We start from the raw sequence: 24,626 nt of genomic DNA, 5'->3' as shown, positions 1-24,626 counted from the left end.
CACAAACTCGTCGGCAAGGACCGCGGCTTTAGACAGTAACCCCACCTTCTGCTCATTAAGATACACGACAATGTTTTCAGGGAGACATGTCTTGAACTCTTCCAGCAGGATCAACTCCTTTAGCTGAGTAAAGTCCTCCGCATGACTGGCAGCCACCCACTTGTCAAATAAGACAGTCTTCTCACGTGCAAATTCCACAAACGTTTGACTATCAAACTTGCGACAGGCACGAAACTTCTGTCGATACGCCTCTGGGACAAGTTCATAAGCCCGCAAAATAGTGGATTTGACAACCTCATAATCCAAGCTGTCCGCAATAGAAAGACTCGCACAGACCTCCTGCGCTCTTCCTATTAATTTGCATTGCAGCAACAGACTCCAGACGTCCTTTGGCCATTTTAAAGTGGTTGCGATGCGCTCAAAAGCAGTGAAATATGAGTCAACCTCTCCTTCCCTAAAAGGAGGTACCAAAACAATCTGTTTGCTAGCGTTAAACTGGTCTATGGTGGGAGTGTCGGGGAGTGTACTTACAGGAACGGGAGCAGCGTCACTCGCTCGAGAACGATCAAGCTCCATAGCTCGAATGCGGAGATGCATGAGCTCGACTTCCTTAGCCTTAGCCGCCAACTCCACCTCCTTCAAGCGAAGGGCAAGCCTGAGATCCTCCGTCACCAAACCCGCCCCAACCTGGCCAGCCGGGTCAAATACAGGAGACTGAATGGCGACAGGAGCTTCCGCCCCCGACGGCATCCGCCCCTTGGAAGGCTTCGGGACGGCCCCAGCAGCTTCCGCCCCCACTGCCGTCTCCAAACTCCCAGACCCACTCGGCGAGGTTTTCTGCTCCCCAAACACTCCCCTGTCCACCAGTCTCTCCACCAGTGTTTAATTTCCGCCTTCTTAGTATTCAACGGAACATCCACCCTGAATAAGTTAGCCACTACCAACAAATCTGCTTTTGTGCACCGCTCCAACTTTTCAATGGAGGGACGTTGCGCAAAATCATCCATGTCAAACGACATCACGAGCAAAGCGAAAAAGGAAAACACAACTCCGCAGACACCCAACCGCATCCGCGCACTCCAGAGCCGCAAAACTCGCGCACGACGTTTCCCCCCCACCACAAACGCAAAAAGGAAACGAACCAATCACACGAACGAAAAGGGACGAGCCCCCATTTATGTTACGCCCCTAGTCTAGGCGGGTAGGGACGCACATAAGGTTGGAGGAGAGAGAGACAAATCCCCGCCCTGGTTCCCAAGCCAAACATCCAAACCAGTTGTGAGTAAAAAAAGTGATTTTATTTAAGGACAAGAAGCATAGCTCCAGGGTGAGCCCAGGCCAAAATAATAAACAAAACCAACTAAGTCCCACCAGAAAAGACTAACTAAACCCTAAGAAAGAAAAAAGAACAAACAAATGACAGAGCTATCCCTCGCTCCCTGACCAAGAAAACAGGAGAAAACGATTCCAAAAGAAAAGGCAGCTCACCCCTTCCGCTTCAGCCCACGAGTGCCTAAGCTCTCAGCTAATGCACTAGGAGCGGCTTTTACAATTCACACTCCCACAAATACACAAGATAAACACAGGCTGGGAAAACCAGGGTCAGGACTGCGACGGCTGTCAGGCTACTCGCTCGTTCCACACTCTCTCTCTCTCTCTCTCTCCCTGGAGCTGTCAGAGCGGCTTTTTGAATGTGGTCACCTGTTCCATGGTCCAATCAGCTGCTCACTACTCTTCATTAGGGGAGGGACCTGTAAAGAGTCTTAAACACAGTAAAGAGACACAGAACAAACAGCCCACACAGTGTTCTTATGGCCACAGCCGTAACAGTCGTTTAGATGTTTCTGAAATGCTTGGGATGATAATTGCTCTTCAAGATGTTCGCATCGATGACAGCATTGTCAAAGGTTTAAGATCAATTCAGCACCGTGTTCGTTTGGAATACGCCGAGGAAGAACAGTCTTCAAATGTTGGCCGTCCACGTCTAGAAATCCCGGTGCAGCACTCAGGACTTTAGTGCTGTCCGGGATAACCGTCGGGGTAATTGCCGATACATTTTCTGTGTCTCCGAGCACAATTAGGAGGAAAATGACGGAGGATGGTCTAAGGTAAGTTTATGCTGTAATTGAGCACCTGTGTGATTCTGTACACAGCATTGTTTAGGTGTTGACCTTAATTATGACGTTTGACAATGAATTATTATCGCTTACTTTTTTTTGTTACTGTCTAAACTAAGTGGGGCAGCTACGGCTAAAGCTATCGGCGCCATCTCGGCGTTGAGACACGTTTAGCAGTGTTAGCTGTTAGTGTGTTAACTCGGAGACTGGGGTCAGTGGAGCCTGTAGGAACCTTTTACACAGAGAGTAGACCCACCAGCTTTCCACAGTCTACTTACTTATCACATCTTGTTAGACAACAGGGTCATTAGTGCTTTAAATAGTACATAGTTGAATGTTTCATTGCTGTTTGCAGTTGATTGTTCTCTGATAACGCATAACAAGGTTGATGTTAAATAGCGAGTTTATTGAAATGGTTTTGTCTATTTCAGCAGCATTATAGATATACTTTCTCTGGTGTCTTCGGTAAAGCTAAAACAAGAATACATTTACATCCTTGGTTCTTTCAGCATTAATTGGAAAACTTTGAGATTTGCTGTGCGCCTCCCAAGCCATTCTCTTTTATCCCACCTGTCAGGTATAGATGGCAATACTTTAAACAAAGTTAAATTTGTTATACCTGAAGAGAACCAATCCTGACCTAGAATGGGTGAATGAATAATTAGTTGGTAGCCAATGCCTAAGCAACTCACATAGGCCCTGGCAGACTCAATAAGTCCATCTAGGAACAGCTGCAGGAAACACCTCTTCAGTTTAGATTTAAAACATGTGCATGCTCTTTCAGGTTGATGAGGATTATGGTGTGGACTGGACAGGACAACATAATCGCTGCCCATCAAATGAGATCACCATTCCTGAGATTCAGCTCCCAGATGCACTGAATGAACAAGACCCTGCTGTGCTACCAATACTTCAAAATCACTTGTAGAAAGACATTATTACATTTAATCAGTTTCTATGTCAGGAGGATTTTTTTTTTTTTTTAAATTTCTACAGCTTTGTAGCTAATACTGACTCAAAACAGCATAACCAATTTCATTTTCAACAAAACAGTGAGTGGCTATAAAACAGGATTTGTTTTATACAGCTGTCACTTTAATGATATTCATTTCTTGGTTGGATATACAGTACATGTCAACTCTGAGCAGATTTAATACAATGAACACAGTAGAGTAGTGTAACATCTTAATTCAAATAATTTTTTCTAGAAATTTTTTTTGTATCAGTAGCGAGTATAAACAAAACATATTGTGTAATTTATAATGTACAGTGAACAACTGATTTTGATATCTGAACTCTTCATCAGTTTATATTAAAAAAGCCATAAATGCACACCTGTACTCTGTATTTTTCACTGTCAAGTGTATTAAAAAGAACTAGAACTCACTAGATTGTCCGTTTCTTTGAACACCGAGTACAGTAATGTGATGCAAGAAAGAAGAAATGGTCTAATTTTACCATGTGGTTATGGAATCAATCGTAAACCAGACCAAAACCTGAGTCAGTAGAGTTGAGACACACCTGAATGTCCATTAGAAATGACTCATAGGTACAGTAGTGTGCAGGAAGACGTAGTACTTCAAAACCGGTGGAAGACTTTGGAAGATTGCTGTTGACCACTTCCACAGTCATTTCTCGGCAAGACTTCCCATCCTGTCCAAAACTTGATGAGGGCTTTTTGTTGTGCACAAGATGCTGCAACAGAAGATTGTTTTAAACTATAATGACATCCTATATTCATTATTTTGAATCTTTTATGGAGAAATACCATAAAAGATGACCACTTACATACAGGGCACCAGACATTTTTGCCCCACTCAAATTGCTGTTGTAGCTTTTATAGATATTTTTATGTTAACAAAGCTAAAAGTAGTCTACATACAATTCTAGTGCAACTGATAATGCCACCACTCTTATGTATTGCATGGAGCAAATAACAAAACAAAATTATACTATAGCGTAGAGCTGGGCGATAGAACGATAACGATATGTATTGCGAAATAACTTTTTCTCAATAGAAAAATTAAACTATTGCGATAGACCTCACCGCTCTTGTCCTTTTTATAAAAAAATAAATAAAAATAAATATCGTGATATGAAAAAATCTCATATCGCCCAGCTCTACTATAGTGTACTTTGTTAATGACCCAAGATCACTGGACTGTATGTAATTTACCAAAGTATAATCAGAGAAAACCAATGGCAAAATACCTATCGCAGCAGACTTACCATTTTCAATGAAGGACCGAAGGTAACCTGCCACTCTGCATTTATCCTCGAGAGCATTCCTCTTCTTCCTCATCTTCATCTTCTGTGGCAGGCCACAGTCATTTTATAGCTTTACTTATCTTGTAGTCTTAAGAGCATCAGCAACATTAGGTGTATTTTTATTAAATGTAACCCAGCTGTTCAACTAACCCACGCATACAAAACAGTATATTGGTGTTTTGTGTCAACAATTAATGTTCATCCTTCATAAATTAACCAAATAGCTTTACTATTCAGATGTTAAAAGATGTGACCTGACCTTACCTCACAACAGGGAGCAGTCTCTGATTCCCTTGGTAAGAAAGGAGGAATGATGTCTGATCTTTCTGTCAGAAGCGGCCATACCATGGTTTCCTTAAGCCCTTTCCTCAGCTGCTTGACTTGACGACTTGTTTGTGTTATGACCTACAACGGTGAGACCAAACCAAAACTGAAGTTGGAGTCTGTAAAGTGACACACACTTTAAATGTTAAATATTTAAAGAACATCCACTGTACTAGTAAAAGCATTTTCAAATTATACCCACTTACAAAATCACTACGTTGAACTAAAATTGCTTTCTTTTCTTTCACATAGATTACTTGTCTTCCATATTAGCACAGAAGATAAGCCACTTTAAAACAGTCATGAATAACTATTACCTACAACAATGTAAATAGTAATACAGACATTAACCCAGAAGACAATTATTTTCTCTTACCTAATTTATAGAATTCTTTGCTATGATAAAAAACAGTATTAAAAAAAATCTGTGACTAAACTGATTAAAAAGCTCATTTTTGCCAGACAGACAGACTAACCAAGCAATAATAACATATCGTTACTTACCCTGAACAGCGTTTCGTGGAGTGGAGCTAGCTGTGATAGCGTTAGCATTTGCTAACGTTAACACTGTGCGGTTGTGATGAGAACTTGGACCAGGGACCACTTCATCTCCAGTACACTGCTGCAATACGCAGACTGAGGTGAAGACGTTCAATCTAAGCGGTTAGCAAGTTCTCTGAGTAACTCAGAAACGGACTTGTTTCCTGCAGCCATGCCCTTCACAAGAATTGATACACCTGTAACGTTATTCGCGCCCAGTGTTTTGCATTTGTCGGTGCCTTAAGTTTATTTTGAGCTGCATACTGCCGCCAGCTGCATAGGAGATGCATTGCACCATTAAACCTAAATCGACAATTCATGTGCTATTACTTATGTCTGAGTAAAGGAGCAACCAATCACACAACTGGCTCCGCCCTGTCTTTCTTGATTGACAGACAAAGTCATTCTGCTGAAAAGTCGCATTATGAAATAAATAGACCATCGGGAAAAACGGGATTTTGAAATAAAGACTGACTTTGAAAAAAGGTCATTTTGGACTAAAAACGGCTGGAAATAAATAAAATGCCTCAGGAATAATCGTTGTTATTGTGAAAAATAATGACCATGAAATAATATTTCACAATAATAAGAAAATTTATATAGCAGAATGTAATATGTTTCACAATAATGAGCATTGTTTTCAAAATGTGTTCCATTATTTCACAATATCATTCTCACATTACATATCTGTGTCTTATTTATTCACATAGTTATTTATTTCATCTTGACCTATTTATTTATTTAATTTTGAACACTTTGGAGTTCCATAGACGAAAGGAGATTTAATTGCTAGAAAAGAAGCAAACCATCTGCTTTCACACGATTAAGGCAAAAATGACTAAATTATGGCTGACTCCAAAAATGAATCAGTCATTATCAATCAATTAATATTAATATGTGCCAGGCCTCAGCCAAGCTAATTCAAATCACTGAATGGACCTGTACACTGTGGGTTTTGTTTTGGTATCTTTGGGAATTTTTTCAATTTAAATATCAGACAAATAACATAGCTTTCTGGGAAGGTTTTTGCATAAAATCCATAAAGAAAGACATCTTGCACTTCAGTTTTAGTGTGTGAAATTTTAGTATTTTATTAGTGTGTTACTTAGGACTACTTAGGAATTCTGCTCTATATCCCTCTGAGAACGAGCCTATTCATTTTGTCCTCTGTAATGGACATTTGTTTTTGCTCTATATTTTGTGGGTTATTTGAGCTACCCTACTACTCCTAATCAGTGTTGAGAAGGTTACTTTTAAAATGTATTCCACTACAGATTACAGAATACACAGTGTTGGGGAGTAACGGAATACATGTACCGCCGTTACGTATTTAAAATACAAAATATGAGTAACTGTATTCCGTTACAGTTACCGTTTAAAAAGGTGGTATTTAGAATACAGTTACTTTGTTGAAATAAATGGATTACACGGTGGTATTTTCCTGTTTCATATTGTGGCGGGTCAGGACTGTTTGGGTTTTGTTTGACAGCTATGTTCTGTTGTTCCAGGCGGCAGCGTTACGGTTGCCATGGTGACACACTTTCTCTGTGACTGTGTGTTTCCTGGGTGAGAGAGCGCTTTTTTGTTGTTGTTGTTGTTGTGCTAAGCTAATAGGCCTAAAGAATGTAGCCTTATGGCAGTGTAGTCCGTGCTGCAGGGAGAATGGACTGCCATACAGTGTTGCCAACTTAGCGACTTTGTCGCTATATTTAGCGAGTTTTCAGACCCCTTAGCGACTTTTTTTCTAAAAAAAAGTCTCTAAAAAAAGATGTGAAAGCGCGTATTGCTTTTACTCTCAACAAGCAGCGGGTGCTGTAACGCAGTCAGTTCTTCTTTTACTCTTTTACTCTTATGCTGTTTTGTGGATCACAAGGTTTAAAACTACAACACACACACAAAGTAACTCCACCAGAGTGCCTATTTCGGGTTACTTTTGCCGGTCCAAGACCGGGTAAAGGAGCAAGGATGGAATTGTGACATTAAAAAAAAACAATAATTGCTAAAAGAAATTTAATTTGTAGTTCTAAATAAACTCTAAATGCATTTAGGACGTTTTTTACTCACTTTATGTCTCTTCCACGATGTTATATTTCTCTCTCCAACAACATAGGTTACAATTAGATTAGCATGACCAATTATGCAAATTAGGCGATGACGTCATTTAGCGACTAATAGCAACTTTTAGGACAGCCAATAGCGATTTTCCTTACTGAGGAGTTGGCAACACTGCTGCCATACCCGTTATGTGTCTGTGAGCGCGAGGAGGGAGAAAAATGTGAGTGGAAAAGTACGAGCTGTCACCGAGCAGAAACAATAATAACTACTGCAGCCAAGAAGAGTGCCTGACGAGCCCAGTTGTAAGAAAGCTATTAAGACTCGACTGTACACTGTGTTCGTGTTTTCCTCCGAAAACAATAAGTTCCGTTGGAGCAGCCTTTCAACGCCTCTCTCTGTCTCTATTTTTCGGCTACGAGCCCGACACGGAACCCACGTATTAGCCAGAGGTCCCTTTACTACGGTTTGGAGCCGCGGACCTTCAGTAATAGTAATAAATCACACAGCAACAGAACATTCATGCAGTTGTAAAAAGCATGATAATATATTAAGTAATCCAAAGTATTCAGAATACATTACTCTCATTGAGTAACGTAACGGAATACATTACGAAATACATTTTGGGGCATGTATTCTGTAATCTGTAGTGGAATACATTTTAAAAGTAACCTTCCCAACACTGAGAATACATGTGGTTATTATTGTTTCTCCTTGGTGACAGCTCGTACTTTTCCACTCACATTTTTCTCCCTCCTCGCGCTCACAGACACATAACGGGTATGGCGGTCCATTCTCCCTGCAGCACGGACTACACTGCCATAAGGCTACATTCTTTAGGCCTATTAGCTTAGCACAACAACAACAACAACAAAAAAGTGCTCTCTCACCCAGGAAACACACAGTCGCAGAGAGTGCGTGTCACCATGGCAACCGTAACGCACCCAAACAGTCCTGACCCGCCGCAATATGAAACAGGAAAATACCGCCGTGTAATCCATTTATTTCAACAAAGTAACTGTATTCTAAATACCACCCTTTTAAACGGTAACTGTAACGGAATACAGTTACTCATATTTTGTATTTTAAATACGTAACGGCGGTGCATGTATTCCGTTACTCCCCAACACTGCTCCTGTTGTACTAAATAGAGGACATCCTGGGCTTTCGATTAATATCTCATGTGCCTGGGTGGCCTCTCCATAGGGGCAGGAAATCACAAAAAAAGTTTCAATGGGAAGACTGTTTTTTCCTCAGTTTTATTGATGCACCCTGCTAAGTAGACATTGGATCATAACTTAGCAGTCTCCAAGAAAACAACATGGCGATGCTATAAAGATAAAGTCAGAGATTTTATATCTTTATCTTACCTAGTGGCTTGTTGCTCCACATGAATGAGCTTTTACATCAGTGGCCCACTTTTATTAACCTAGCATATATTTGGCTTTTTTGACTTGGAAAGACTGACTTTTAAAAATGTTAACTACTTTAAACACGACAAATAGCACAGTGCTGGTCTAATCTAAGGATCATAATAGTAGAGAGAGCAGCCAAACCCATATGGAAAAGAAATAGTAAAAACTTATATGTGATTACTCATGAAAGTGGCCACTTTCATGAGTAAATCATACAACAACAACAACAATCTTTATTTATAGAGCACATTTAAAAGCCTTGGGCATACCAAAGTGCTTTACATAAAACAATAAAAAATAAAACACATTAACATCAAATACATAAGAGTAACGGATTATGTTCACAGATAAAAGCCACCAATAAGAGTAAACTGCAGCACATAGGTTATAGCAAGGTAAGACTGTACCACCATGATAAAAGACACCAATAATGGAAAGATAGCAGAGAATTTAATACAATACAATACAATAGGTCAATAGGTCACTGCAAGCAAGCCAGCATTTAACTGGTAGAAAAGGCAAGTTTAAAAAGATATGTTTTTAGCCGTGATTTAAAAGAATGAATAGAATCAGACGCCCGGATGCCAATCGGGAGATTGTTCCACAGCTCCGGTGCAACTAGAGCAAACGATCGATCACCTCTAGATTTCAGTCGAGATCTGGGCTGAACTAACAGTAACTGTGAGGATGACCTTAAAGCCCTAGCAGGAGCATATGGGTTTAAAAGTTCCTTAAGATAGCTTGGTGCAGTGTTATTGGTAATTTTAAAAGTAAACAACAAAATTTTAAATTGAATACGATATTTGACAGGCAACCAGTGCAGATCAGCAAGGACAGGAGTAATGTGGGCAAACTTCTTGGTTTTAGTTAGAATGCGTGCTGCAGCATTCTGAACTGTCTGTAATCTATGTAAAAGGGAAGAGTGGAGACCACAATAAAGTGAATTGCAGTAATCAAGCCTTGACGTTACAAAGGCGTGGATGAGCTTTTCTAGGTCTTTATACGGGATATAGTGCCTGGTCTTAGAAATAAGGCGAAGCTGGTAAAAACTGGATCTGACAACAGCAGACACTTGTTTATCAAGTTTAAATGAGCTGTCAAATAAGACACCCAGATTCCTAACAGTGTCAGAGAAAGAACTAGTGAGAAAACCAAAGGCATCCCGAAGTTTGGCACGAAGGGCATTACTACCAAAAATCATAATTTCGGTTTTCTTATCATTAAGGATAAGAGTATTTGCCAAAAGCCATTTCTTGACCTCACACATGCATTCTCGAAAGCTATTCAAAGACAGAGCAAGATCATCGTTTAACTCAAAATAGATCTGGATATCATCCGCATAATAGTGAAAAGCAATGTGGTATTTCTCAAAGATAGCACTTAAGGGAAGCATGTACAATGAGAAAAGGGTAGGGCCTAACACAGATCCCTGGGGGACACCACAGCAAACAGGTACAGCCGAAGAAGAGGATGTGGCCGAAATCATATAAGGCTTACATGATTTACTCATGAAAGTGGCCACTTTCTCATTACTTTCATACATTGTTTTAGTAAGTATCCAAAACATACATGTTTCATTATATAATTTTTCAAGGGATCTTATATCTGTTTTCACTCTTATATGCTTTTCATACAAGTTTCACACAAGACAGATACAAATTTTATAAGATTTATATATATATTTTCCATATGGGAACGTTTGACTGCTTGGTAAAAATTGGTCTCCATTTGCAGAAAATTGGTGCAGGATTTGACCAACCAACTTCCATCCCCAAAGTTTGTCTCGTGACCCTTTCTCTCGGGCTTTGTATTCCTCTCAGTTCGCACAAGCCCACATATTGCTGGACAGCTTGCGGAGAATTCCATCTGATAGGGCCGAACAGCAGGGATACAGCTGTGATGAGAGTCTGATGGGTGATTGACTGTGGCACTTTATTACCTAAAGGGGCGTGTTTCCCTCATCTGGACGTACTCAATCAATGTAAATCTGTCCTGCCAGGGAATTTATGTCCAACATGATGAAGTGCTTTGCTTTACTGTGCCGCATTAATTTGACAGGGCTATGATGCAGTCACAGAGATAATTTTCCCTCACTGCCGGGAGTGAGACAAAAGTCGTTCAAACACACTAATTTATCCAGTCTTCCAAAAGCTATTTTTAATGTTTAATTCTAATGTTACAGTGTTGATTTTCTTTCTCCCCCATAATATTTGTTGAGTTAATCTTCAGCTTGAAGTCAGTTCATCAGTCCCACCACAGTGTTGTGCCAGTGCACTCTGTTGCAGAAAAAGCTAGTTGACCAAATGCTTTAGCTGAAAACCAGTTGCTAGGAGACAGCTCCTCCCTGCCCAGTGGATGTCTGGGATGCCCATTGTAAAAGTGTGTGTATTTTTGTGTCTCCATCCAGGCATCACTCGCTTTGTGGGGACCTAAATTTGTTCAAGTCACATTATGGAGACCTGTCTTCCTTATAGGGACCAAAAGCCTGCATAACATACATGATTACATTTTGCATAGACATATTTTGAGATCAGGGTAGGGTTGAGTTCCACATCATGCAGTCTCTGGCTCTAGACTCAGAGACTAGCTGCAATGTGGCAACCATGTCAATAAAATTCAGCTATCTGTGGCAATAGATGAGTGAAATAACAGTTGGAGAATAGAGCTGTTTGGGTACATAAACTTATTTCTACTTGTAAACAAGCGATTAGGGGGAACACCAATGGGAGTGAAGAAAACTGTTGACTACTATAAAGCAAACCGCTGTTGCTAGTGACACATGCCTTTTTCACACCTTTGCTCGTGTGATGAGACATATGATTAATAGTGGGTCTGTTGGCCTTCTTAAGTGACAACCCCCTCTTGGCTTTAAATACCTGGGACTCTCCACTACGTATTTGGTTATAGAACCGAAGAAGCCTCTTGGATGGGAGGTCAATTGTGAGATTTTATACATCAGAACATAATCTTAGTAGGCCTTGAAATTAATTCGATACATCCACAGATGAACCTCAAAACATGACATATTACACTGTGTCATTATATATCAAGGTCTATCAAGCTATCTATCAAACTATAAATGTCTAGGTCAAAGTCCCTCTGTAACATCCACCCAAGCATGCTCCCTTAGAGATTTTGCAGCTTAACAGTGTCACACTGCTTTATTTGATTGTTTTTGAGACATTATTCACCTTGGAAGTTTATTCCTGACCTATTTTGGAAGCAGTTACACAAAATAACCTAACCTTTTAGATGTTTCATTCTCAGTTTAAAGCCATGAAAATGCAGTGAACTTCTGAGCTTACTGTTTAGTTAAGGCTAGGTACCTTTGTGCAGCACCTGGATCACCTAAACAAATAAAGTTGTTTGTCTATCACTTGGGTAAGTCTTTGTTTTGTTTTTTTATGAAAGTGACTGACTATCTCAGAATCTTATAACATATTATTATTGAAATACTAATAGTGTAATGAATAATTTTTAGGTGATCATACAAACATTTGATTCTCTAAATTTGTTCTGCGTTAGTGTTTGTTTGTGTGTGTGAGCTTCTGTTGCCATGCGGTGTTGTGAAGTAGCTGTTTACTAGACAAATGGCGTCTAAGTGCAGTAAAAGCTTTTATGCAGTTTGCTTGGTCTGAAGTCAACTTGCTCAAATAGTGCATTGTAGGCGAAGATGAATGAGTGCATGTGGGACGTTGCTGTCGTCATGTATGTGACCTCTTCATGCTGTAACCTTACAAAGAATCCAGATGCTGTTTACCAACAGCATCTTTCCTCTGTGGTTTACAGGTAACTTAAAGCTATTTAATGTGTGGGATCAGAAAATGTTTTTCTTTGCTTCCTTAAAATTCATAGCTACAATTTTTTTCATGACCAACAACCTGTTAGAGTGAAACAAACAAGCAAACCAACGATCTATGATCGCGATGTGCCGTATAGACCACGTTTATTAACACTATATTCCCACTGCAGCCCCGCATCTTGATTACATTGACGGGCGACTGAAGTTGAATTATCTCTTATTTGGATGACACACTGCGGGGATTGTTTATGACATATGTTGGTGAGGTAGAGGACTCAGCTCATAAAATCCACTGAGGACCATTATTAAACACAAGCTTCGTAACAGATATTAAATCAAGGTCTCTATGGTGAAGCCCTCAGCGGCAAAACACCCAGTACACTCAGTTTTCCACCTCACATTTGGTAACACTCAGAAATACTATCAGTTAATCAGCAGTAGGACCAAATTCAGACGTTAAGTTGGCTGGCTTTGTACTCATGATATCCCCATAAGCCGTTAAACGTACATGGATCAAATATGATTACTAACCTAAGAGGGAACAATGACTTGTTACTGGATCAGCACAAGCTGCTGCCCTTGTACCTTTGGCACAAGGAATACCCTTGTAGCTTGCGTATTATAAAGACCAGTCTTAAACCTGTAGCAACAATTTAGTACTTCAATGTAACAGTACAAACATTGACATTTTAAAGAGGTCCAGAAGTGAATATTGGGGTACCCATTACTATTTTTTATTACTACCCATTCATAGAAACGAGCTCACATTTGTATAGAGCTTTCTTACTGACCACTCAAAGCTTTATCTGCCTCACATCCACAGCAAACTACAAAATTTACTGCAACATTCATAGATTACTCTAGGGGAGGAAACAGGAAGGCCTGGAGAAGGAAACCTACCAGGCACTGTGAGAATAAAGGGCTCGAAAAGATAACCTCGACTTTATTGCTGTGAGGTGACTGTAATAACCTCTGCACCATCGTGCTGCTGCTACAAAACACAAATATGAAATGAAACTTGTCAGGATTGGATTATATGATATTTATTTAAATTCAATCTCAAAATCTAGAAGTAAAATTAATATTCTGTTTTTTCTGACATTTGAGTAACTCCCTGCCTTGTGATGTAAATAACAAGGCAGGGATAAAAGGTAAAATGCAATAATAATCACTAAGATTGCTTTTTCACTGATCTCTAATTCTGAGACTAAAGAAGCCCTCTTTACAGAAACACAAACCTGATCAGAATAGTAGTGAGTCATGTTTTGGCTGGGCATATATTGTGTTATTTCCCATAAAGAAAATGTGTAACATTTTAAGTGTGAATGAAGTGTAAATTTACCATATGTGAGAACATTATTGGTATTCAATCGGAGTGCTTTGGTATAGAAAGGAAGGGTGGACATATGTATAGTCACTTCTTTGTCTGATGAGTCCAGATTTCTGCTGCAACAGTCAGATGGTAGGGTCAAAATTTAGTGTAAACAACACGAAAGCATGGATCCATCCTGACTTGTATGAATGGTTCAGATTGTTTCTTGTTAGTGGTGTAATAGTGTGGAGGATATTTGTGGAGGACTTGCACATGCTGGGATCACTGGTGCTAGTACTAGTGAGCATCATTTAAACCTGGCAGCTTAGAGCATTGTTGCTGAGGATGTCTGTGCCTTTATGTCAACAGCGTTCCAATCTTCTGATGGCTGCTTCCGGCAGGATAATGCATGTCAATATTAATCAAAACATGTGATGAATGCTTCCAGTACCTTGTAGAAACTGTGCCAATTATATTTAAAGCAGTTTGGAAGACAAAATTGGGTTTCTGGTGAGTGTATGTGGTGTCACCACCAATGTTCCCTCTAATAGTGATAAGATTTCTGGCTCTTTTTAGAGAACCGGCTCTTTCGGCTCGGCTCACTAAAAAGAGCTCTTTTGGCTCCCAACTGGCTCTTTAGGTTGTTTTGTTGCTTTAATTAATTAATTATGAACAACAATATAAAATTATGCACAAAAGGAATTAGTGATGTAAAAAACATGGTTTTCTTTATGTATGTTTGTAGTTATGTGGGCCCCTAGAGACGAAACACATACAAACTCCAAAACACATTTCTAGCGTTAACTGAACTTCCAAAACAGAGCTACCTAGATCACTTAAATTACACAATCGAATGCATATGTCTATTGTTTTTGTATTAATACACAAAGACTCATATATATATATATATATATATATATATATATATATATATATATATATATATATATATATATATATATATATATATATATATATATGTGTGTGTGTGTGTGTGTGTGTATATCTATATATATATCCATATATATATATATATATATATATATATATATATATATATATATTAGGGGTGCAACGATACACAAAATTCACGGTTCGGTTCGGTTCGATACTTTGGTGTCACGGTTCGATGTTTTTTCGATACAAAAAAATGTTCATGCATTTTTAATTTGTCATTTATTAAAATTATAAATATATATTTTAACTCAAAAGTACAGTTTTTAAATTTAACCCTAACCCTTGTGCGTGTTTTTTATTTTGACAGCGAATGCGCACCTGCGGACCACTTATGTGCAGCCCTGGTTATTTAGCTCATCATATTGCAGCCACAGAAATTATTTTGTCCATTAAACCATAAAGCTGCACTTTCTTTTTGCCTTATAGTCTGATTTGTCATAACTTCTCCGTTTTGTGGTAAGCTTTTCTCTGGCTGTCACTTCTTCACCCTGACCTGTCTTATTTGGCTCAGCAGAACTGAAATGCTTTTACACATGCACTCACATAAGCTCAGCGATTCTCTGCGCGATCAACCTCTCACATGTTTAAGCTTGCTGCGGGAGATTTCACTTGTCATGTTTGCATAGTAAGCTAACGATTAATAAGACGATGTCAGAGGAATTGGTGCACAAATTATCATCACTCACAGATCAGTGCTGTCGCTCTCTATACACAGTTCGCACGATTGCAAAGTGAAAGCAAAAAAACAAGCGCAAATTCAAACGCGACTTCAATATGTCACATATTGACAGTGGCTCACCGATGCCAATGACATAATTACCCAGCTACATTTCTGAAAGAATGCAAAAGCATTGACATATATTTTTCCTACAATAGCCCGACGGGCAGGGAAGAGAAAGATTTTGGTAGCCCGACTGAAAAAAATCGCTAGCTCCAGGACGTCGGGCTAGCGATATTGCAAGCCCTGTATCTGATTGAGGAATCACTCATCTTTGGAAAAGAGAGTTTATTACAGAGAAATGGCTCTTTCCAAAATAAAAGCTATACTATCCGCTTCTTCTGGGCTATATTCTCAGCAGCATAAGGAGAATCATGTGCTAACAGCTGTCTAAATGACTCGGCTAAAGTTAGTAGCATGCTTGCTTTTTTTTGTCTGCTTCCACTTGTCTTTGCACTAGGATGATGTCGGCGTAAATGTGCAGTCATATTCGTTGTGTTCCCACTAGTGCTTTCAGGTTAATCTCGTTGAAATGACCTTAACGCCACAACACGGCAAATCTCCGTTAACGAGCTACCGCCGATCGCCCCGTGCATGGGGCTAGACGGCCAACACGTTAACGAGCTAACTGCGCTAACACACTAGTTCACACCAATGTAATTGAGCATTGCATGGCACATCCAACATACTGTTTTACTTTAGTCCATGACTCGCTTACCTTCAGGGTCATACGTCACATGAAAACCAAAATAATTCCAAACGCCAGATCTGAATGAGGTTCAATTTGCCTGTTGCAAGGAGAGCTTAACTTAGTATTTATTTAGTATTTATTTAGTATTTATTTATTTATTGTCATTGTCAAGAACAATGAAATTGCGTTTGGGGCTTCCATACAACCCAAAAAAAAAGAAGAAAATAATAAATACCCCTTAAAACCCAAGTGTACATATTTAACCCAGTGTGACTCCAATGCAATAAGACAATCCTTAGCAATAATGTTCGTAGAAATTCAGACAAAGACCTGAGAAACATGACAAAATACAACAATGCAACCCATTCAATAGCTTGCCCTGCGCTCTTCCTTCTGACTATGCTGTCTGTGTTGAGCGCTCAGTGGATCTGCGCTCGACAGTGCAGCCTAGGCGGAGTAGTCGAACGCAGATTCACTGAGCGCTCAACACAGACAGCATCGTCAGAAGGAAAGTTGATAAAATAAATTACAAATGTTGTATTGTTCGATACATATGCGTACCGAACCGAAAGCACTGTATCGAACGGTTCAATATCGATACAAATATCGTTGCACCCCTAATATATATATATATATATATATATATATATATATATATATATATATATATATATATACATAATGTACCGCAGACATGAGCGAGACAGATAAATATGAAGGCATGCCGGCTCGGACGTCGCCGGACGTTGCTCGGACGTCGGACGGATCAACAAGGTCCGCGTCAGGTGTTGAGGAACCAGGGCACCCTGACGACAAGTGGGCTACTGGAACAAGAAGGCATCGGTGAGCAAGAGACGAAGACAGGACGTTGTTGGAATGCTACTACGCAAGTAACCCTGGCAGAAGGGGCTACATGAATAGAATGAGGGACCTATGGATTATTCGATACCCAACATCCACAATGACGGCGAGAGATGTGGAGGGTGAAGGTAACAGTGGTCCCCGTGGTAATAGGAGCACTAAGATCTTTAATTAAGGGAAGGGTTGGCATTTAGAAATATTAATATCACACTCAACTGACTGCGTTTTATCTTCCCATTGCACTGATGGGTGGACAGTTCTTAGGTGCCTGTGCATGTTGTTTGTGGAGCCAGCTCTATATGATATCCTTTTCTTGTAGACTCTACACTCTGCCTTTGTTTTGTCAATAAGATTGAAATGGTTCCAGACTTTGCTTCTTTTCTTGGTGTCATTCATTTTCTTTACTGTACCTTTCCAATGTGACGGTGTTGTCTCTTGTTGCTCCCGGCTCTTTCTTTCCCTCTCCCTCCTGCTCTTGTTGTGTGCTACTGCTGTTGCGAGTGTAACTACCGCCCCGCCCCCTCAGCTCAGCACTGAGCAAAGGGGGGAGGGGCACAAACGCAAGGCTCTGTTTGCCGTCTCTGCTCAGCGCAAACACAAGGGTATGGAAGCCCGTTTCCGCCACTAAAAAAAAAAAAAAAAAGATCCATAACTCGAAATTTCGAGTTATTTTTCTCGAAATTTCGACTTATTTTCTCGAAATTTCGAGTTATTTTCTCAAAATTCGGACTTATTAACTCGAAATTTCGAGTTATTAACTCGAAATTTTGAGAAAATAACTCGAAATTTCGAGTTAGCGCTGCCAATAAGAAATCTACGTGGCTGATGTCATTTCCTTGTTACCCGGAAGGATATGGCGCAAAGGGGTGCGCACTCAAAACTGGATCGTGTCGTGAGCTGCTGTATTAACAACAAATGGCGCCAGGTTCTTCAGTTTTGAATGCCTTCCTACAAATGATAACTGGATAAAAGGTATATAAAAACAGTGTGACAGCGATTGTTACATACAAAGTTGAATAGAATGCAACGTCAGGGTTAACCAAAGGTACCTATAAGGTTTCTGTTACACGCTAATGACACCTGTTACGTCTGATGAAACAGACGTTTTGCTGAAAGCATGCGTAATAAGTATACAGCACTGTATAAAACAAAATCACAAATCACCCAAAACAGGGAATATGACTGACAACTATATAAATAAGGAACAAAACCAATAAAACTGTAACCAGACAACTGAGAAAATGTGGGATTGACTGTATTGTGATGCTGATTGTAGTTACAGTGCAAATGGACACTTAAAAATGCAGTTCCCACTTCTCCACCATAGTCAGAGCTCATAATGTAGGTAGGCACAGATACTTTGACGATAATATGGTGGCTTTATTTTAATTTTGTAATTTTAATTTACATCCTTCCTTACAGCATGGGAGACTTGACTGAATTCTTGAAACAAAGAGAAGTCTCTGAGGAAATTATACAGACCTTGGAGAATGAGAAGGTACTTAATTCCAACAAGATACTGGTTGAAATGCAACTTTTCCTCATTGTTCTTAAGTTAAAAATAGAATTGTATTTTCAAGGCTGGTTGTTTCAATAAATTAAATTATTTTTCCATCTTTAGATTGATGCCAGTGTCATAAGTCTAATGACAGATGAGGAGCTGAAGACTTATTTGCCATCATACGGTGATCGTCTAGCAGTATTTGGATTTTGCAGACGGAGGGGCAGCAGCCGCAAGTCAGCGCTTTTTGAACGGCTGAAATCCAAACTGTCCAAAAGAAAATTATCTGAAGAGGATGGCAGTAGCACACGGCAAGAAGAACATTCCCAAACAACCCATAAAAGAAATGCTCTGAAGAGAAATAGAAAAATAGAAATAGGATGGATGCATTATGATGAAGACACTGAGGTTTTCAAGCAGGTTAGAGCTAGACGAGGAGGAGGAACAAGAAAAATAGACATCTGCAAGGATGCCAAGAAAAGGGACATATTACAGGTTGCAACAGGCCTGTTCTTTCCAGATGGAGGAAACATTCAGGGGCCCTTAACAGATTTTGACTGTGATCTGAAGGATTATCAAGAGATGATAGTCGATGATGCATTGACAGTAGGAGAACTTTATCATGTCACAAAACTTAATATCCTCAGGTTCTACCTCACCACAAAGAAAAAACAAAATGACAGCCTTCAGAGCTCCAACCCAGGTTTGCATCCATCTTCAGAAATTGAAGCGAGTCCTCAAAACCAAACCTCTTCTTTTACTGTCACTACAGTCCAAACATCTGCTCCATTTGAAACAATCAGCCATGATGTGACATACATTGAAGACACTCCAAACGATAACCTTCCACAATCTTCCACGCAGTCTCTAAGCGCTAACACTTCTCACAGCAGTGACATTATTTTTGTTGGCCCCTTTTCTGACAGTGAGCCAATAAATTTGGATGACACCCTGATTTTTTCTCCACAACCTGGTCCATCCAGTGAGAGAGTGAGGAGAGTAGTGGTGGTCCACAGAGGGCAGGTAATGTCAGAGCTCATTTCACATTTTAGTGATAAGGACCTTGAAGATGTCGACATCAAAATCCAGGTCTTACTGCCTGATGGAACACCTGAAATGGCCCATGACGATGGGGGAGTTGTGAGAGACTGTCTTTCAGAATTCTGGAAAGAATTCTATGACCAGTGCACCACTGGAAACGTTTACAAAGTGCCCTTCTTAAGGCATGATCTTGGGCAACCGGAGTGGGAGAGTGTGGGCAGAATCATTGCATTTGGATGGGTTAGAGAGAAATATCTGCCTGTGAAAATTGCACCTGCCATTCTGGAACAAGCTGCCTTTGGATATGTAAAGAGTGATATTGTGGAGAATTTCCTTAAGTTCATGCCTGACTCTGAGCGTACAGTGTTAGAGGCGTGGCGATCAGACTTTAGCACCGTGGACCAAGAAGAACTTATAGACATACTTGATAACCACAGCTGCAGAAAGATACCAACAGCCTGCAATGCCACTGAAGTCCTATTGGAGCTTGCACACAAAACACTTGTCCAAGAGCCTGCCTATGTTATTGAACAGTGGGCAAGAACACTCAGCACTGCATGGGAAAGCCTTTGTGATCTATCTTCAGTTTATGAAACCCTCCAACCAACTGTGAGAAAAGTTCTCAAGTGTCTCACTTTCCCTGAAACAATGACGGCTCACCAGAAGCTGATTCAGAAATATCTAACTACATATGTGAAGAATGCTGAGAAGGAACATTTGTGTTTGTTCCTCAGGTTTTGCACAGGTTCAGATTTACATCTGGGAAAGAACATCATCATTGGGTTTAACGAACTGAAAGGTTTCCAGAGACGACCTGTGGCACACACATGTGGGTGTGTACTGGAGCTGTCGATAAATTATGACAGCTATCCTGACTTCAGATCGGAGATGAACAGTGTGTTGGAATCAAATGTGTGGGTTATGGACATTATCTAAAGGTTTGATTCACGGACAATGGCTTAAAAGCCATTGTTGTTTTACAACAGATTATATTTGAGTTGTGAACTAAGACTAAAGTGTTCCCATGTGAATGTCACAGCAAAGGTTTCAGGTGTTTAAAAACTGAGTTCCAAGAAAAAGTATTTGGTGAAATACCACTGTAATGCAATTTGAGGTACTTCTTTGTGTTTCTGTGTTTTCCTATTACAACTGAGGCAATATTTTTCTAAACACTTGTGAAATGCATTTCTGCAGAGGTCTCAGAGTGGCAGTCTGGAGACCATTTATAAGCATTCCCATTTCCTCAGTCAGCATGTGTGCATGTGAACAATGAAAGCAGTTTTTCCACCTTTTATTCATTTTTTCTATTATTTGAATCCAAAATCAACTTTAAAAAATGCATTAGGTTAATTTTAATTTGTCAAATTTTATTAATGTAATGTCAAAAGATGACATGTATTGTAGTGGTTCACCAGAAAATTAGAGATTGAGACCCCTGCAATATGTAGTGTATAGTACATGTAGGAGATATATGCAATATCTCCTACATGTTTTATCATCGTGCACACATTTTACAGTTTACAAGTCAGGTTTTACTTTATCATTGTATTTTATTACAGTTATGTTTGTACAGTTCTGTTTAGCCATCTGGGTTATGGTGACTTTTGCTAAATTGAATGGCCATAAGGCACACCTATATGCTTTTATTTTGGATTTCTGTGAAATCAGCAATTGCTTAGCTGAAGGTTGATTTTTGGTTGGCTTTTCCTGATTTTTGTAATGGAAAAAAACCCCTGTGTATCATAGCCCCCTTTTTCAAAACTACATAGCCGATGGGGTAGTTATTTAAAAGATATTTTCCTATATTTCTGTTTTCATGTTTGAGCCTAATGTATTTGCTTCATAGTGGTTTTAGACCACACGTTCTTATTCTTTAATTGTAGGATATTGTTATCAGATCTTGCCATATTATCCTCAATCTCTTTTTATTGTCCCATTCTTTTTGTATTTTTAATAATAATTGAACTTTTGCAAAACATATTGCATATTTTTGTTGAGTGTATTATCGTACTTTTTCCAAGTCTTGTGCTTGCAATTAGCTTTTTATAAGAATACTTTAAGGTTTTTTGTGTTACTGTAAATACAGTACAGTTATTTTGTTTTAAGACAAGATGATGGCAAAAGATCTGTGTTTTATAATAAAGTGTTCAATGAGACAAATTACATCTTTAATTTTGGTAATTTCTGGGTTTTTATTATTCTGAGGCGCAATCCGAAAAAAAAAAAGGTCCATAAATCTCACTCAGTTAGGTTATCCATATGCTAAAAAATATATAATTATACTGCCCATAATCAGGAAAACAGTCAGTATATATAAAAAGTCTCAGCAGTGAAAAAAATGACAGTGAAAATTTTTTTTACTGCTACATAACCAGATATTTCAAAACATCAATAATTACTCAAATAAAAAGAAAGATGAAAAAGCATATTTACAAAAAGTTGAAATCATAATTCCAAGGTGACATGCGCTGCATATCCTCCAAATAGCAGGTCTAACAGACATTATGTTTACATATGTTTTAATAATAAGGCTTTTAAAACAAAAAATTGGTTTGTTAATTGAAATAAACCATCCAAAAAAAAAAACAACCCTCCAAAAATTAAATACAATTTTTATAGCCTTTTTCAATTGGCCCTGTTCGTGGAATACATTTTCAGGCCCTCAAAACCCATGTATGTGTGCCCCAAAAACGACAACCATCCAAAAATTAATAACTCATAAAAGTTTACAATTTAAATATGAAAATACAGAATTAAAAATGCATAACGATGTCTAACCTTTAAGGCAAAAGCTCCAACTCAGTAAGCATCAACTGCCTTAGCTTTACATACAGATCCACTGTATGAAACACATCATCTGAGAAGTCCAGGTTATGTTCTGACATGAGTTCTACACAGAGATGAAAGACATCCTCTTCACATGGAAAGTCTTTGAACACGCATTCTTCAAGGCAGGCTTCAACTTTGTCCATATTGACATGTTTGAGACAGTCCCTCGCGCCATAAATGTCTGGGAGGGCATACATAAAAGATGGTCGGCCATGAGGACTTCGGGAGTTGTGGACTGGGCGCATTCTGTGGTCATTCCAGGCCAAAGCAACTTCATTTAATTCTTCCTAGATGAAAACAAAATGAACAAAAGAAACATTTTCAGGCATACAATATGAAAATGTTAATGTACAAAAGCACAACTAACTTCTACATTGATTTTCTTAGCTTACACACCATTAATTTAGCTTTGAGCTACATTAATGATATATATCCGTATATATACACACACATACCTATACACACACACACACACACACACACACACACACACACACACACACACACACACACACACATCATGAACAGACAGATACTTATTTACTTAGTTTTGACCCACCAAAAATGCTAACCGAGTACAGAGAGAGGCCTAAACACATAAATAATCAATGTGTTATAATGTATAATTGTGTTCCTTGATATATATGTGGAATTTTTTTTTTAACAAAACAGTTAAAAAAAAAAAAAAAAAAAAAGCACTACTTTTCACGTGTACTTTAATATATCTGATGTTTCTATAATATACAAAGGCCGTGTGAGTTGTTACAAATTAAACAGTTACAATACATGTCGTTTACACAATCACCTATGTAAACTCACCTGTATAATGTGAAGAAAACAGAACTGGACCAATGATTTGTCCAAGAAAGAGTCTGAGAAGTGGCCATCCTCTCTTAGTTTGTCAAATAGTTCAATCCAGTACTGGATACACTGGCTTCGTAAGATTAGCCACCATCTTTCAATGCATTGATTTCCTGTACTTGCTCCAAATATGACGTGCTCTCTTTTTGGTTCATTGTCTGTAAAGTGCAAAAATCGTTGCATGTGAGCCACATGGACGTTTTCTGTTCCTAGATCTAATCTCACTCGATCAGGGCAACCACCTTGTTGAATCACGGCATCCATGAAGTAGCCAGCAATTACTCTCGGGTCATTATTTGTCTTGTAAGCGTCTAGCCATATTATACTCCTTGAAAATCCGTCAATGCATCCACTGATTGCAATCCCAAATGGCTTCAGTTTATCGTAGCCGTCGATATGCCACACATAGTTGGGGCCTCTGCTATGATACACTCGCCTCCGCAGTCGTCTACGTGACCTCAAATCCACACCTTCTCCATCGAATAAACGGAGCAGAAGACGAACGGTTTCTCTGTCAGTAACAATGCCATTCATCCAACACTTCTGGTGCATCCAACGATACCCATGACACTGTCCTGAGGTTGCCAATTGTGCTTGTATAAAAGCTGCCACCTCTCCCACCTCTGTTTTGTTCTTTCTGCGCCAAAGTCGGTTGTTGTGTAAAATCCTTTCAAGTGTACGGAGGCTGATAGTAATGCCATGTGATTCAGCTAATAACGCAAGAATCTCCTCATTTGTGAAGCCACGCTTAAAATACTCAGCAATTTGTGAATTCATGATCCGTATCTATAATTAGCATTTCTGTAGCATTTGTAGCTGAGGGCTTCAGCTTCCGGGTAACACGGAAATGACGTCATTCACATAGATTACTGATTGGCAGAGCTAACTCGAAATTATGAGAAAATAACTCAAAATTTCGAGTTATTTTTCTCATAATTTCGAGTTATTACAGTTTTTGCTCGTTGCTTGAACACTATAAACCCATGCTTAGACTAAAGTAACACAACTTGAAGCTTTTGTTACCATACCCCAAACACATGTACCCATACCTTAAACAAAAGTGCTGCTTTGCACTCTGGTTGCAATTATGCAACACACTTACTCCTTTATGCAACACACATGGTCCTGCATACTACACTCTATTTCATACATAAGACACTTCGTTCAAAAATGAAATTTCAGGGTGCCATTTGGAAAACACATGTATCCAAAATACAAAACACATCGGGTAATTGCAACCACTCAAATATACACCTGAAGGCACTTACTTGCAAAACTGAACACCAATTAGCCAGCCACAAAAAGCCCTCAGTTTAGCCAATTCAAGAACTTTGCAA

The 24,626-nt window shown here is 39.2% G+C and overlaps 2 protein-coding genes across 2 annotated transcripts; one reads left to right on the top strand and one right to left on the bottom strand.

Moving 5' to 3' along the window:
- Nucleotides 1-17,999: 17,999 nt before the first annotated feature.
- On the top strand, nucleotides 18,000-20,823 carry LOC146615081 (uncharacterized). Its single transcript, XM_085375967.1, has 3 exons — nucleotides 18,000-18,029; nucleotides 18,480-18,555; nucleotides 18,679-20,823. The coding sequence occupies exons 2-3, from the start codon at nucleotides 18,481-18,483 to the stop codon at nucleotides 20,533-20,535; spliced, it is 1,932 nt and encodes a 643-aa protein (XP_085232093.1). The 5' UTR covers nucleotides 18,000-18,029; nucleotide 18,480; the 3' UTR covers nucleotides 20,536-20,823.
- A 1,450-nt stretch (nucleotides 20,824-22,273) lies between these two features.
- On the bottom strand, nucleotides 22,274-24,155 carry LOC146615080 (uncharacterized). Its single transcript, XM_085376510.1, has 2 exons — nucleotides 23,248-24,155; nucleotides 22,274-22,715 (listed from the first exon to the last, which is right to left on the bottom strand). The coding sequence occupies exons 1-2, from the start codon at nucleotides 24,064-24,066 to the stop codon at nucleotides 22,380-22,382; spliced, it is 1,155 nt and encodes a 384-aa protein (XP_085232636.1). The 5' UTR covers nucleotides 24,067-24,155; the 3' UTR covers nucleotides 22,274-22,379.
- Between the last annotated feature and the right edge of the window lie 471 nt (nucleotides 24,156-24,626).

This window comes from Diplotaxodon limnothrissa, linkage group LG17 (genome assembly GCF_057381915.1).
Source record: "Diplotaxodon limnothrissa isolate DT_005_m linkage group LG17, D_limnothrissa_male_GT1.1, whole genome shotgun sequence".
NCBI lineage: Eukaryota > Metazoa > Chordata > Actinopteri > Cichliformes > Cichlidae > Diplotaxodon > Diplotaxodon limnothrissa.
This window is presented reverse-complemented; position numbering and strand designations above follow the sequence as displayed.